At 49.2% G+C, this 16,176-nt stretch overlaps 1 protein-coding gene across 2 annotated transcripts in view; it reads right to left on the bottom strand.

The window, feature by feature from the left end:
* Positions 1-4,868: 4,868 nt before the first annotated feature.
* Positions 4,869-16,176, bottom strand: part of TANC2 (tetratricopeptide repeat, ankyrin repeat and coiled-coil containing 2) — a 287,584-nt gene continuing 276,276 nt past the window's right edge. For both annotated transcript variants that reach the window (XM_056863337.1, XM_056863338.1), the window contains 6 exons: positions 15,860-16,035; positions 14,564-14,696; positions 12,839-12,930; positions 9,727-9,873; positions 8,236-8,336; positions 4,869-6,883 (listed from right to left, as the gene is read on the bottom strand). In XM_056863337.1, coding sequence (XP_056719315.1) covers positions 4,927-6,883; positions 8,236-8,336; positions 9,727-9,873; positions 12,839-12,930; positions 14,564-14,696; positions 15,860-16,035 — 2,606 coding nt within the window. In that variant the 3' untranslated portion in view covers positions 4,869-4,926. The remainder of the gene's footprint in view (positions 6,884-8,235; positions 8,337-9,726; positions 9,874-12,838; positions 12,931-14,563; positions 14,697-15,859; positions 16,036-16,176) is intronic.

The following is a 16,176-nucleotide window of genomic DNA, read 5'->3' as shown; positions in this document are numbered from 1 at the left end:
CAGAGGCTTTACATAATGGCCAGGGAGGGGCCGTTCCAGTGGGGCTGGACAAACTCAGCTTCTCCAGTGTAATTCAAGATCTGACCACAACCTCAATCCCAAGTTAATTCAGCCCTTAATGTGATGTCTGTTGTCAGTGGAGGGAAAAAAGCATTTGAATGGGAGTCCAGCAACTATATTCAAGTAATTCTGAGGGGGGGGGGGGGGAAGCAGCTCAGGTTTTTCCACCTCTTTGTGCTTGTGTGCCGAGTGCCCCCCCTTATCACAGCCACCTCAATTTTAGTGAAGGCATCAAACAGCACAGGAGGAGTGATGAGTCTCGCACCCTCTAAGCCCTTGTGATAAGCTGAACTCTTGATAAAGGAAGGTCCTGGAACACCCAATGTGCCGGGGGGGGGGGGCGGGGGCTAGACAGAAGAAACGGGGCCAGTCATCCAAGACCTTGCAAGAGACCACTCGGAGCAGAGGAAGAGAAGAATTTCCAGGCACACGGGGGATGCTCTTTGCGTTCTGTAAGGCGCAGAGCAGCCGGCACTTTGGTTTTGCTTTATGACTGTCTGTGTGGATCTAGAATAGCAGCAATTTTTTAATTGCTCCCATGCCCCAGCTCAGGACTTTAGTTTTCAGAATATCCTTTGCAGTTCATCATCTAATGCTTGTAAAAATAACCACATTTTTTTAAAAAAAGCAACGCTACAGATTTAGTTTTACCAAGCACCTTTCTTTCCCAAACACTCTGCATATAGTCTCTGACCAGCAAAAATCTGAATTTTTACGTGAGATTTCAACAGAAACCCTCTTCAAACCAAAACTTCCTTGTAACCAGCACAAGAACCATGTAGAGAGCTAACTCCTGCAGCCAAGCAGAGCTAGAGAAGCATTACAGTTCACAAGAGACTTTCACCACCATTTGGGATGTGAGGATTTCTAATTATTTGTCTTTCCTAGACAGCAGGCAGCTGTGTGATTGGACACCTAGCCTAGGGAGCAGACCCAGAACCAGAAACGCAGCAAGAACGGGAATCAGGACTTGCCAAGTTCCAGAAGCAGCTTCCAGCAAGCAAAGAACAGCCTCTCGTGTGTCACTGGAGTGACACCTTGTGGGGGCTTTTGGTAGAACACACACTCGAGCAGAGACGTTGCTGGACACAAGAAGCTCATTCATTCAGTATGTTTGATTTCATGGATAAAGTTCTAGAACTCTGGGGGGGGGGAAGGAATAGGTACAATATTCCTGCATTGTCTTTTTAAAAAACCAATTCTTCTGGGAGCCCTTGGGGGAATGTGCTACACTACCACACTTTCCTGAGTTTAAAAAACAAAAACTCACGTGAAGAGTAATTTCATTTAAAGAGTACCATGAACAAAATTAAGACTTGAGTTCCATAGCACTGCCTTTCCAGAGTGGATGCAGTGGAGGTCCAAGACCAGGGCCAAGATCAAAGACAGACCAAGTCGCCATTTTTGCCCCGGCCCAATTCTAAGACCTTTGAGCCCAGAGCCATTCCTTGGGAACTAAAAACAGCCACAATTAAGCCTCAGGTGCCCCCAAAAGAGAACTGCTGGGGATTTTTTGGATGACATAGCAAATTGCTCTCTTAGTATAAAAAAATTACTTCATCTTTTGATGCTTATGTTCAAGAGCTAATATTTGTGCTATGTCTTTGAGAAGGAAGCAATTGCTTGTTTCCCCCCTCCACCCCCCAAAAAAACCCACTGGCAAGGGCCATTCTGCCTGAATTTGTAATGAAGATACTAACCATGTTTAAATAGCCAGCATTGATCATAGTAACAAATCTATGTAAAGTGCACCCCGTTGGTGGGGGGGGGGGGAAGCAACCAGCCCATCAGTGCAAGAATTCTGTGAAATCACAACGCAGGACTGCTGGGGTAGAGAAGGAGCTGTGCCCATTGGCAGGATTATAACCTTGCTTTGGACGCGTGCACCGCTTCTTTTCCTGTGAAATGCAAATAGATTTGGCACTGGGGACCGGAGGGCAATGAACAGCAGAGCCAGGAGTCAGGCCTGCCCGTTAGACCGCCAAGAAGGTTCAATTCTTGAAGCAGCCAAGCCCAGGAATCTTTGGCACAAAAGCAGCAGCAGCATCATTTGCTCCTCTACTTCCCATGCATAATTTGGTTATTTTCTTCATACTCCAATTGCACTAAAGAATTCGGGACAAGTAAATTTTATGAGGGCAAAAAGGGCAGACTCACAAACTGCTGAAACATAGAGATGTATTCCACCTTCATGCATTGTAAGTTTAAAATAATATCCAAAAGGCAGAAAACACTGCTTAGAAGAGACAGAAATTGTAAGATCCTTTTGTGAAGGAGAAAAAAAAACCTTATCCACCTTCTTCCTCTTTCCTGTGACACCAAAGAAATGTGTGTGTGTGAATGAGTGGGGGGGGGGGATGTTAGAAGAAGCAGGGACTGGTTCAAAGTGAAGGGAAGCAATGTCTGAAGCGGCACATTCCTTACTTCTCAGGTTATTTATCAACCACTCACACAGACACCCTCACGAAGAAACAGGGAATATTGTCTCTCTCAATCTGCCCACTGAAAGACCCCCTTGCCCCCCAAAAGCATCAGACTTTTTAAATACAACACACACACTATCCTCCTTTACTGTGAAACAGGTTTTGGAACGCTGCTAATAAGAGCTTGGAAAAAGATACACAAAAATATTCAGGTAAAGGATCAAAAAGAAAGGAAATCTGGGAACAACTGCTGAAAACATTTTCTCTTTCCATGTTGCCTAAACAGTAGTTAGAAATTAAAAGGACTAAACTAACTGTCTCCTGCAGTGATCCCATCTACAGAAACACTTTATCTCTCTGTCTCAACTCCAGGCTTTGTAAAACTTCCAGGCACAGAATATGGTGTGGAGAATAACTCTTGCACCATTTACAGGAAGCACAGAGCCTTCTCTATGCAGGAAAGACAAAATCCACTCGGCCCGGCTTTGCGTGTCTGCCATCTTCACTGCTGTGAGGACACCCACTGACCTTCCCTGGTCACTCTTTGCCCTCCATCCCTTGATCAATCTGCAATCTGCTGTTGGCACTACTTTGAAAACCCAAGAGTGTCTCCCTCCGCTTGTACCCCATCCCATCGCCTGCATCAGCACGGGGGACCCCAATGGCATTCCAGGGAGCCCGTGGGCCCGCTGTAAGGCCAGGGGGCAGGCCTGTCACGCCCATCTCGCACGAAAACAGCCTCCTTCCTTTTCTGGGGAATTCTCTTCATCAGGGAAAAGGGGTGGGATGCCAACCCCGCCCCCCCCCCTCACCGCCATAGCCATTGAGTTTCCAGATCACCTCACCGCACAAGCCAGAAAGTCCCTAGAGCTCTTACTGGCTGAGTGGCTCCAAGGAGGTGCAAATCCTAATCCAGTCACCACAAACTGAACTACTCCTCACTGTGTTCTCCAATGCAAAGGGCTTTACCACACCCTCTGCGTCTGCAGACAAGACCATGGTCTTCAACTGAATATTAGAGGTTCAAGCCGTGCGTGGTGCTCGTCTTTTTCTAGTTGTTTACACAGATCCAAAAATTCTTCCAGACCTTTTCTCACCCCTGTGGAACTGGCCTCTGTCTAGAAGCAATTCACCATGAAGGCCTTTTGAGTGGTGGCCCTGCATAACCAGTGACCCTCTGAGCCCTGAACTTGTAGGCCGCGTGCACACAACACACACGCTCTTCCTCAACTTGCTTTTAAAGTGAAGCTGATTTGGTTCTTACTGTAACTGTTTTGAGGACACCAGAGGATGGAGACCTCCATGGGGTGAGTGGCTTGCCCCATATTTTGAAAGGGGGTGGTTGGGTGCCAGAGAGGCTGTTGGGGTCTGTGAAACAAATCAGACCACAATGGCGAAAGGCTGAAAACCACTGAGCTCCACCACCCAGATCACAGCACACCCTAAGCAGAGGAGAGGGAAACCAGGGGCTCCGTCCACTCCAAGAGCACCTGCTGGAAAAGAAGACTCAAATGGCCAGGAGGTCCCTAACTGCTGCAATGTCCGGGCTGTGTGCCTTTATCTCCGCTCCCTCACTATGCTTTAAAACACCGAGTCACCCCATGTTTTTTAAAACAAACTTGATACGGGAATTTCTGGAGGGTGTGAATCATAGTAAGTTATTGTGAAGTCAAGTCCACAGGGAAAGGAAGTCTAATGGACATACCAAGGCAGATGTCCAGAGACTGGCCCAAGTGGAAACACCTTTGATTCCTTTCTGAATGGTCAAATCCATACAGCATTGTTTGGAACCTGCCTTTCCAAGCAACATTACCCGCAGTTGTCTGTACCAGCAAGGCAAAGATGTAAAAAATGTATAATAATTCCAGCTACAATCCTATCACACCAGTTAACACAGGCTGGGTTTTTATGCATAACTCCTCATTAGTATTTGTTTTTAAAAAAGCTCCCTTCTGTGTAGGTTAACAAGCTCTTTCGACACAAGGAGACAATGTGGGCCGTGTGGGCTGGCTGAAGAGTGCCACGTCAAGGCAAAAACATGGGATACGAATCTCAAGGAAAAGGTCATATTTTTGAAACATCCATTCAGATCAATTAGATTTAGATTGGAAGGTTTTCTTCAAAGAGCTGGTTACCTCCCTTGAATACATATAGAATTTTTTTGAGTTAACTTCAACATCATGTACTAAAAGTGCCCGATTGACTGCTGAAAAGATAGACAGTGCTGGCTTTATCTGAGGTCAGCTGTGCGTAGCAAAGGGTTTGGTGGGTGCCTTGAACTACCTGATCACCACACAGAAAGCAAAGGAAACCCCCCGGCTGGCTGTTTGCTAGCGAACGGACATTTAAAAACAAAAAGAAGGAAGGATGGAAGAAGAGCAGCAGTGTGACGGGGAATTCACCCTGGGAAAGTGTGCTCAAGGGTCTCCAAGACACGCCTCTTTCACACATTAGACTCCACGAATGGCCTCTTTGGTTTGATAGGGGATGTCTGTCCTTGCCTGGAGTCTCTGGAAAGTTGCCTATAGAGGTTGTCCTGGTATGCCTGTGCAACAGGCAGTGTCCGGGCCACCTTCACATCGGGGTAGGAAGTGGTCTGGCTAACTCTCTCGAGAAGGTCTCCACGGGAGCCGTTGGCCAGCATCCCATGTGCACCGTAGAAGTCCTCCTCCAGCACGTGACCATTCTGGGCATTGTTGGTTTTGTTATAAAAGGCAATGCTGCTGATGGAGGACGGCGGGCTGAACGTTTCCGGCTGGGGGAGAGTTCCAGGAGATGTGGGGCTCAGGACAGTATCCACTGAAGACACGGCCCAGGCTCGGTTCTGTTGGTGCAGATGGGGGTACTGCTGAGTCCGGGCAGTTTTATCTATGATTCCCATGAAAGGGGTGGTCCTGGAGCGGGCAGGCTCACTCGGGTAAGTGCCCTGGGTTGGGGAGACGGGGGAAAGCTCATCACATGATCTGTCATAGGCTTGCTTGAGGGGGATCTCCATCTGCTGGATGGAAGCAGATGGGCGGAAGGGAGGGTTCAGACTGGGGGTGGACGAGATGCTATTGCTGGACGGGGAGAATCGGAGTCCAACGCTTTGGGAGTGGAGCAGCGGTCGTGGTGTTGGTGGGTGAGGCTTTATTTCATTGGGGTTCACCATCATGGGCCTTCGTATCAAGTGGGAGATGTCAGGGGAACCCAACTGGCTTGCGGGTAAGGAGGAGCGTTCCAAGTCAAGCTTTGCATGACAGACTGGATAATAGGAAGCAGACTGGCTGCGCCCAATCTGTGGGGTTTGGCTGTATCGCATCCCACCACGGTAGGCAGAAGAAGGCCTCTGTGGAAGATCCTCCTTGGCCAGCCCTCCGTGCTGGCAGATGGCTCCTGCACTGAGGCTGGCCTGAACGTGCTGCACGGGCCGCCCGTCCCCCACTAGTCCTCCAACCGAGCTCTGGTAGACCAGCCGACTTGGGCAGGCTGCCATTTCTGCTGATGCCGACTGGTACTTGCTGGCCACTGAGTGGGCTATCTGCCCGTAAGTGCCCGTTGGGATCACAGTACTGCAGTGCACAGCTGAACTGGGCTGGTTGCTTCTGACAATCTGTGCCTTCGCAGGCTGCAACCGAAGGCCTTGCTGAGGGACTGCGACAGGCAGCGGAAGCATCTGGAAGGATCTCTGAGTCATTTTAGAGAGCGGAGACTTTGGCCGACCTGGAAGTTGGCTGACGTTGGGTTCCTGCGGATACCGGACTGGAGAACCTGACTGGGCCCTGTAGACACTCATGCTGTCTGCAGGAGGGCTGGCTCGGTACTGAGGGCCTCTACGGAGGGGCGAAGGCGGCGGACTCTGATAGTCTTTTCCTTGGCTACAAACTGGAGGTGGGCTAAAGCGGTAAGAAGAGGCTTGGTGAGCAGGAGATGTGTGTGGGGGACTGGGTCGGTAGTGGGAGTTCTGGTGTGTTGGAGAGAGGGCAGGAGAGCCAGGTGGGTACCCTTGCCGGGTCGGTGACCCTACGGAATTATTGGACCGGAAGTCAAACACCTGATGCGAGCCAAGGGGTGAGCTGGAGATGTAGGCAGAGTCCCGGGGGGCAGGGGAAGAGGGTGGGCTGGGGATGGCAGGCAGCACCTGGCTGGGCCGTGTCTCCATCTGCAAGCTCACAGAAAGATTGTCGACATCTTGCTCCTGGTAGTCCTCTTCCAAGATGTCTTGCACAGCATACAAGTCTTCCTGCTGCAGTTTGGGTTGGGGTGTGACTGGAGGGGGCGGCGGCGGCAGCTGCTGCTGCTGCCCCACCGGTGTCTGCCGGCACTCTTCTTCCACCCGCACTAGAAGCCTCTGGATCTCACGGTTGTTCGGACAAAGCTTGACGGCCTCGTTCAGATCCTCCAGTGCTGCTGAAAACTGCCTGCTTGACCCAAAAGAGGAGACAAAAAGAAGAAACAAAAGTTACTCCGGACTGGAACCAATTTCACAAGTAACAAGCTTCTCAGGAGCATCTTGCCAGTGAGGACGGGGAGGGTGACTCAAGGCTTGCAAGAGACAGACCCTTCAGCCGGCGGCTGTTTCTCTCGTGTCCGTGGCAGAGGGAACCGGCCACCCACCAGGGGACTCAAGCAAACCAGGAGGGCAGTTGTGGGATATCCGGGGCAGGCAGAGCTCTGGCTCTCCAACCCTGCAGTCTGCGTCTAGGCCCACACACTGCTCCAGGCAAGCAGCAGGCTCAGGCCTTGGCCAGCCGATTCTGTCCTAGTTGAGGACTGCAAGGGATCCGTCGAGGGGAGTGCAACTGCAAGGCCTTCAGCCATCCTGGGAGGAACAGAAGGGTGGGGAGTTTGGGGAGGCGGGTTGTCATTTACAGGGACACTGGTAGCTTTGGAACAAAACAGTCATCTCGTTGACCAAGACTCTAATTGGCAGAGAGTGCCCCCACGCCCTTTGTGCCCTTTATGTTCTTGTTTGATTTTTCTGGAAAACCAGAAATGCTCCAGCTCATTCCTGATAACCCCAGAGGTTTGATCTTTACTGACAGCTGAAGGAGACATGGCAGAGCCTCAGAAACTGAACATGCAAAAGTCCCAGAAAGGACTTCGGTCGTCAGGCTTCTGAACAGCACGTTGCAAACAGTGGAGAGCCAAATAAAAGATCGTGGCTGGGGGGGTGGGGAGCAGAGGACTGGCGGTGCTGCTCGGTGAGCAGAGCTTTGTCTGAGGAACTGAGGCTGAAGCCCAACAGGTGGAGTCACAGTGCAGGTGAAACTGCAACGCTCTACAACAGCGATCAGCCGTGGGGATGGGATCCCCTGGCCCAAACGAAATGCCACACATTCACAGCAGGTGCCCCATTCCATGAGCCGCGCAAAGAGACCAGCTTGGAGACAGGCTCTGTTGCCAGTGAGCCAGGCCCCCATGCACCAGCCATCACTGGGCCCCGTTGCCCCCTCTCTCCCCACCTCATGTCACATCTAACCTTGCACACAGAGCATCGTCCTGCAAGTGCTGGGCTGTGGTGTGGTGAAGCCACCCCTGGCAGAACGCTCCGAGAACCCCCTTAGTTGCTCCAGATGGAACCACGGGAAGTGCTCGACGGAGGGGGAGTTTCTGAACCTGTGGGCTTGAGGATACAGTGACACCCTTGGGGGCCAGCCCTGGCTGTTTGTTCCCTGTGTGTGGGATTGGGGTGTGGTTGTTTTTTTGGAGTGTGTCACATCCAAACCTCAGGAGGACAGAATCTCTCGCTTCTCTCTGGCTCTCCTCTCACCTGCTGCTGCGTTTGGCCCTTGCTCGCGCATAGTAAGCTTCATAAGATTTCGGTTTCAGCTCCAGTGCTTTAGTGGCAAATTCCTCCGCCATTCCAAAATCCTGCCATTACAATAGGTGTGTAGATAAGTCATTGAATATACACACACACATACGCACACACAAAATTTGTGAAGAAAAAATAAATATGACATGGATGTATTTTTCTATGTGGACTTGGTATTTTTTAAATGTCGCTCACAGGTGGCATCCAATGATCCCACCCGGTTCTGCGAAATGAGAAGTTACGCACTTCCCAGCTGGGCTGGTGGAGGTTTCATTCGTTTCTCGTGGGCATCTGCCCCCCGCCCGCTCTCCCCCACCCCCGTCTCCTGGCGGCTTCTGGTTTGGCGGCTCCGGCACTCCTTGCCGCTGCGCTGCCAGCGCGGTTAGTCTAAGGCAGCGCGCCTGGGGTCTTTACGACGGCTTCTCTCAGAACCAAGAAGCTGGATGAGATGGACGGAGCCACGACTGGGCAATCTGATCCAGCAGTGCTCTTGACGCTCTGCGGTTTCCCATTCTGAGCTGAAGGGTCCGTCAGACATTGGTGTGTCTGAAACCTTTGTGTCAGCCACTCGTAAAGATGCATCCCTTCAAAACTGCCTGAATTGATTTGAGTAGCTTCTTTTGTCTCTCCTTCTTCCCTACAACACCTGACCTGCCGGCAGGTTCAGCATCAACCCCAGGGCACCTGGCTGCCATTCTCGAGGCTTCCTGTGGCAAAACCTGCCTCTCCTTAGAAGTATTTGCAAATGAAAAGACTATCAGGGCAAAGTTTTATATGTCAACCTCTATGCTGTTGAGTCACAACTAGATTTCAAGTATAAGCAGCACGCATGCACACACACATGCACACACCCTCTCTCACACGCAGGCACGCACACACATGTAGAAGCCCCTTCCCATGTTATGTTTTTGGACAGAGTAGCCATGTGTGGCTAGCATGAGGGGTTGCCCAGCTCCAGGAGGAGGAGGGAAGGGCATTGGGGGAGGGCAGATGTTTGCAGAGTGAGTCACTGTCCTAAGAGAAACACCAGTTTCATATGGCAAACAGTGTAGTCCTAAACAGAGTCGATGTTTAGAAGCATGTAACTCTGCTTAGGATGGCACTGTTAGACCCCATGGTTAGATCCACCCAGATTCCACCAGAATCCTCCAATCTGCACACATACAGAATTTTTTTTTAATAAATCAGAGAGCTGTAACAGCTATTTTATATGGCAATGATTTTTTTTTAATTGCTTGAAACAAATCTCAAATCATTGCTTGGCTGTTTCAGAACTGTAAAATGCCAGTGCTCTGTGAAGGACAACCAGGTTACAAAGAGGTGGAGGTTATTAAAGGCCATTCCAGGAGTCTGGGAAAGAGTCCGGTCAGGGAGTGGTCAGGCACAGGGAAGGAGCCAGGAAAGGAATGTGTCTGGGAGGGGCCTCAGAGAGGAAGAGGCACTTACGTTCATTTTCCTCCGACAGCGAGAGAGGTTGAGCAGGAGGGACACTTTCAGCTCTCGGAAGGTCTTCAGGTCTTCTCCAAATCCTTCTCGGGGGAACTTCTTCAGAGCATACTGGTAGCGCTGCGCGGCCTCCTTCACTTTCCCTTTCTGGCAAAATGGCAAACAGGTCAAAACCACTGAGTTTTCTACAGGGCCATAGTAGTTGATAAGCAACCTCTTAAATTCATTTATTTATTTTACTCTATTTATATGCGCTTTTCTCCTCAATGGGGATCCAAAGTGGCTTCCATCATTTTCCTCTTCCCCATTTTCTCCTCACATCAACCCTGTGAGGTAGATTATGCTGAGAACATGTGACTGGTCCAAGGTTACCCAGCAAGCTTCCATGGCAGAATGGGGATTCGAACCCAGGTCTCCCAGATCCTAGTTCAACTCTTTAACCACTACACCATGCTGGAGTGCCAGCCGGTTATACCACACAGAACTAGGAATAACGTGGCATTGACTGCTGAATAAAGGTTTGCTTGGAAATCATTCAAAAAGATCTGTCTTTGTAGAACATCCAGATTTATATCTGTCAGTTTTGGATGTTTCCTGCTCTGACTGAAGCAGAGAAAAACTAAACAGATGCAGAGTCTGTAAAGAATTGCTGGCTTTTTTGTGGCTGGCCTGGATTCACCGGGAACGTTGGAGCTTGTTCACATGGCCACCTGGCATACCGCAAGTGGCCTCTGGCGCCCTGCTCTGCCTGCTTCCTGCCATCTACACAGGCATCATGCAAACACGGCTCAACCACGGCCAGAATTAAACTGGGTTTGTAAACCCGTATTAGCTAAGGTGAGCGTGCAACCTGTACTCTGGACAAGAGGCCACAGTTAGAACAGAATATGGAGAAATTGAATGGTTTCCAATTGGCAAAGGTGTCAGACAAGGATGTATTTTATCTCCCTATCTCTTCAATCTAGATGCAGAACATATAATTAGGAAAGCTGGATTAGATTTAGATGAAGGTGGAGTGAAAACTGGAGGGAGGAACATTAATAATTTGAGATATGCTGATGACACTACATTATTGGCAGAAAATAGTGAAGATTTGAAATGACTACTGCTGAAAGTAAAAAGAGAAAGTGCCAAAGCAGGACTACAGCTGAACATCAAGAAAACAAAAGTAATGACTACAGGAGAATTACACAACTTAAAGGTTGGCAATGAGGAAATTGAAATTGTTGAAGACTTTCTATTCCTTGGCTCCACCATCAACCAAAAGGGAGACTGCAGCCAAGAAATCAGAAGGAGATTGAGACTGGGAAGGGCAGCCATGAAGGAGCTAGAAAAGATTTTGAAGTGTAAGGATGTGTCACTGGCCACCAAGACTAGATTAATTCATGCCATCATATTCCCTATTACTATGTATGGGTGTGAAAGCTGGACAGTGAAGAAAGCTGATAGGAAGAAAATAGATTCCTTTGAAACGTGGTGTTGGAGGAGAGTGTTACGGATTCTGTGGACTGCCAAAAAAACAAATCAGTGGGTTATAGATCAAATCAAGCCTGAACTGACCCTAGAAGCTACAATGACTAAACTGAGGCTAACGTATTTTGGTCACGTCATGAGACGACAAGAGTCACTGGAAAAGACAGTCATGCTAGGAAAAGTTGAGGGCAGCAGGAAAAGAGGAAGAACCAATGAGATGCATTGACTCAATAAAGGAAGCCACAGCCTTCAATTTGCAGGATCTGAGAAAGGCTGTCAAAGATAGGAAATTTTGGAAGACTTTCATTCATAGGGTCGCCATGAGTCGAAAGCGACTTGACGGCACCTAACACACACACAAGGTGAGTGCAGGCCATTGGGGGAGGGGAGGGGAGATTCCACAGCTTTCTCTCAGTCTCTTAACCACTGCTAGAGATCAGGAGCACGGTCTGCTTTGGACCTCAGCCCTCCCCGTGCAGAATCTGGTGCAGCATTTTAATCTTAGCTGAGAATATAAACAATCCTGGTTAGTTTGCGTTCCTGAATAAAGAGACCCCGAAGAGTAGGCCCCGCTCTCCTGCCAGGGAACAAAGCTTCTTGTGCTCAACTCTCCCAGTTCTTCAGTTTCTGAGTGGAGGCATCTCACTGTTAAGAAGAGGCATTGGGACCAGTTGCAGGGAAACTTCCTGACCTCATTGTCTAACTCTGGGAGAGGCCGGTGCCTCCTCTGCTAGGCCGAGACACGGCCTGCCACAGAGCTAGGCGAAGGCTATGGCACACGCTGCACAGGCACGCAGCCTCAGCCTGGGCAGTGAGGATGCTTCGTCTGGCGTGAGCCATGGTCACCACCTCTGAGGTGCCGGAAGGCAAGGAACCCAAGAGTAAAAAGTCTCGTGGCTTGAATGGAGAATACTTGGAATGCTCCGCTCTCAAAGGGTGCTCTCTGCAGGGGCTGCTGCCTTCAGGGATGGCAGCGTGCCAAGGACCTCTGTCCCTCACTCTTGGTGGCCAGCATTAGTGGCCAGGATGCTTCTCTGGAATTACTAAATCAAGCTACTGTCAGCACTGTTCATACTTGGTAAAAATGAAAAAGTGTATACCAGCTGACATGTCATAATTAAATGGTGCCAATTAAGTACACTGTAGGTTCATTCTTCAGTCATTGGGAATTCTGCAGAGCGATGAAACCCCAAACAGTTAACTATGTACGTTAGTGCCGTGAAGTCGCAACCAATTTATGGTGGCCCCAGCAAGGGGCTTTCAAGGCACCTGAGAAGCAGAGGTGGTTTTCTATGGCCTTCCTCTGCAGAGTCTTCCTTGGTGGTCTCCCACCTGAATACTGACCCTGCTTAGCTTCTGAGATCTCACGAGATTGGGCTACACCATGCCGCCTCTCCTCTAACCCTTAACTACTGGACATGTATTCAGCCCTCCTGTGGTTTTTGATTTTCTTAATCTGACACTGGTCTCATGTAATCCTGCTCTTGCAGTCCACAGGGCTCAAAAGTAATGTTTTTTGTTTTGTTTTAACCTAAAGGCTGAGATTCTGGGTTCTGCAACAGCAACAGCAGAACACACACACACAAAGACACGTCAAGCAAATCAGCACCTGGATCCCCAACTCCTGAGGCCCTCTCACCTTGTAAAACATGTCCCCTTCTTCCATCAACTTGCTCAGAAGGATGACCAGGATATCTGGCTTGGAGGTGGCCATCGCCCAAGTGGCTGGACCTGCAGTGTACAGGATGCATGATGGGTAAAAAAACTCATACAATGCAAAAAGGGGCAAGGGAGGAAGCTAAGGTGGGAAAATAGCTTGGGGAGGAAATTTCTGCTGGAGAGAACAACTTGGTGCGGTCAAGCCACAGAGCTCTCTGGTCCCAGGGAAAAGCTGGGCTTTCACATCTGGATCAAGGCACCCTTCCCACTCAATCTTTCATTTCAACAACTACTGTAGAAATTCCCAGAAGAGTGTACTAATATTCACTAATCATAATAAGAGTGAACTAATATTCACTGACTGACAGTTTTGTTCTGGAAAAAGTGCTCCAGTTCCTATACCATTTAACATATTGTGTTTAAATGCTTATGCTTTGTTTCAGCTCTGTTTTAGATTTCTGTTTGTTTCCAGATTTCTGTAGTCCAAACCCTCTCTTGCCCTGTTCCCTGGATGTCCCATCCTGTTGATTGTACTTGGCTTACACTGTGCAGTCTGCCTTGAGTCTAGGGGGAAAGGCGGACTATAAATAACCTAAATAAATAAATTAGTTAATTGTGGAGATCAAAGTGTTCATCAAAGAACCTCCCCCACAGTTATGAATATTTAAAACATTTTATAATACAGTGATCTGGGTATATATCTAGCCTTGCAAATGGTTTCATGACATCTTTTGTCTAACCAAGACATAAGCATTCAGAGTTTGAAAAAGTCGGTGCTTTGGAACAATATTCACCTCGAACAGGGTTCACACCCATGAAATGTTTTGCGTGACCCCCACCCTTCTGATGCAGTCCAATCTGTAATTGGCCTTTAAAACCCACAGAGATATTGGTGGTCTCATTGAACAAATTAATTGCTAAATAGGGAGGTCTCATACAGGCAGAGTTTTCAGCAGATGTTAGTTAAATGTCACATCAGTAGCATTTGATCAGTGAATTAGGTCTTGAGTTCAAGTTATTCTCCACAACAGCATGGAAAAAATTAATTATTCAAAGGTAAGGAAACTTTAAAAAATTACAGGATGTGGGGGAAATGCATGCAGGCAAAACCATATAAAAGGAAGCAGAGCCATCAGACCACCAAGCCGGATGCCGAGAGCAGTGAAATATACCTCGTGGGCGACTCGGTAGCGTCTGACAGCCTTTGAAGAAAAGAAAAAAAACAAAAAAGTTGTCGGAAAGGGAGAAAAAAATGGATGAAGGTGAGTTTAAAAAAAAGAAGGAAAAAGCAGCAGTGAGAGGCAGGCAGCAAAGCAGCGAAGGCGCCCGGCAAAGCCCCCTTCACGACGGAAGAGGTTATGGGGGAAGGGGAAGAGGGTGGTCATGCTCCAACCCGAATGCGTCTACACAGCTGGGAAAGCAGCACCGACAGCCACGCATCTGCACAGCACCCCGCCACGCGGGGCTCGTCGTCACAGGAGGGGCCTCAATCACGACCCCTTTGCCAAGAGCCAGGCAGGGACAGAGCTCCCCCATTCCATCCACACAACACCACAGTCAAGAGCACACACAAAGGGGGCTGCATTCTGCCCACAAGGCGCTCTCCATGCGTGCTTGACAAGGCTGTGTGAGGGGTAGGTGTTGCGTTTACACCGCCTGGGACGGTCCGAGCAGCTGGGCTCCCTTTCCTCTCTCTCCACCCTACCTATCTTGGCTCCTTTCTTCAGAAGGGTCACCACAACAGAAGTATTGCGGCAACCCACTGCTCTATCAAGGGGGCGCATCCCACTGTAGTCCACATGTTCAATCATGGCGCCATGATCCACCAGGAACTGAACCTACAAAAAAAGGAAACAATTGGATCAATCACATTTATGCAACTAAGTCCAGGTTTTTGAGTTTCAAAGAGGCGAGGGTAGGATATTGACCTTAATGGGGCAACCCTAATCTAATCTGTTCTTTTTCTTTCACCTCATTTGACTGTTGAGAGTCCTAAAACAAGGAGGCCGACCAGCCCAACCCCTTCCCAAATGCAAGACTATCCACGCAACAGCCCACAAATCATAGGCCACAGTAAGTCAGAGTGCCATACAGCAAGTATCTGTAGCTTCCACTATGGTAATTGAAACCAAGATTACGTGTCTTATTTGTTCAACCCAAAACTGCATTGCCCCTTCGTTCGTCAGGACATGGGGTGGCGGACAATCAAGAGCATGGACAATGTGAACACACAGAGTACCTGGACGGGAGCATGAATGCCCCAGGAGTCAGACTGACGCTCCTGCCTGCCACTAGACCACTGTGCTCTTTAAGCACGACTGGACATTACGAACTACACAAGTTTGCTATGAGGACTCGCAGCTATACAGTAGCTACTAGTTCCTGATGGCGACTCATGAATAAATGCACAACAGGGCCCAATTCAGATCAGGACAGCTGAGAAGGAGAAATTCCTGCCTTCTCCCCTGTGCTGCTTTTGGCTGAAACAGCTCGGGAGGCCACGAGAGAGAAGCAATTTATTCTGCTGGGGGACAGCAAGTGCACGGAATGCTTGCACGTGCTGGCTCCCCACAGAAAAATAATGCTTCCACCCGTGACCCCACTGCTGTTTCAGTGGCCAAGAACAGCACAGGGGAGAAGGCAGGAATTCTTTATTCTCCCATGTCCTGATCCAAATTGGGCCCTGCTGCACATTTACTCATGAGATGCCTCCGGGCAATAGCAGCTACAGTATAGTTGCAAGTCCCAATGGAGAACTCATACAGCTTGTAACATCTAGTTAAGCGCCTTAGCTCACCAGACTGGAGACAAAGCCCTCCTATGACACAAAAGGCTGCAGCCAGGACCTCTCTTGCTGCTTCGGATTGTGTGCCTGCTAATTCTGACCCGGGGAAATGGCAAGCGGCTCCCTTGCCATCAGCCACAATGAAGGGCAGATGTCTGGAGGTAGCTTTGATGTTCACAGGGAATCATCCTGATTCTTTCCCCAGACAAAACTTACCACCTCTGCATCACCATAAAACGCAGCCAGGTCCAATGGAGTGCGCCCATTTTTGTCAGCGTGGTCTGTAGAGGCCCCAGTCTCCACCAAAACTCGCACTACTGAAAGGTGGCCCTTCAGGCAGGCCCAGCTGAGGGCAGTTAGCCCCTCTTTGTCCATGAGGGAAATGGAGGCACCTGGAAGAAACACAATACAGGTGACTTCTGCCCCTCCTCCTGGCTTCATTCCTGAGGCTTGGTTTTTTCCTCCCAGGAAAACATGAACCTCTTTCCGGAGAGACTCATGTCCCCTGCAATATTCCTCATACCATCTGGACA

This window comes from Euleptes europaea, chromosome 18 (genome assembly GCF_029931775.1).
Source record: "Euleptes europaea isolate rEulEur1 chromosome 18, rEulEur1.hap1, whole genome shotgun sequence".
NCBI lineage: Eukaryota > Metazoa > Chordata > Lepidosauria > Squamata > Sphaerodactylidae > Euleptes > Euleptes europaea.
The sequence above is the reverse complement of the archived record's forward strand: the minus strand, read 5'-3'. Positions and strand labels throughout refer to the sequence as shown.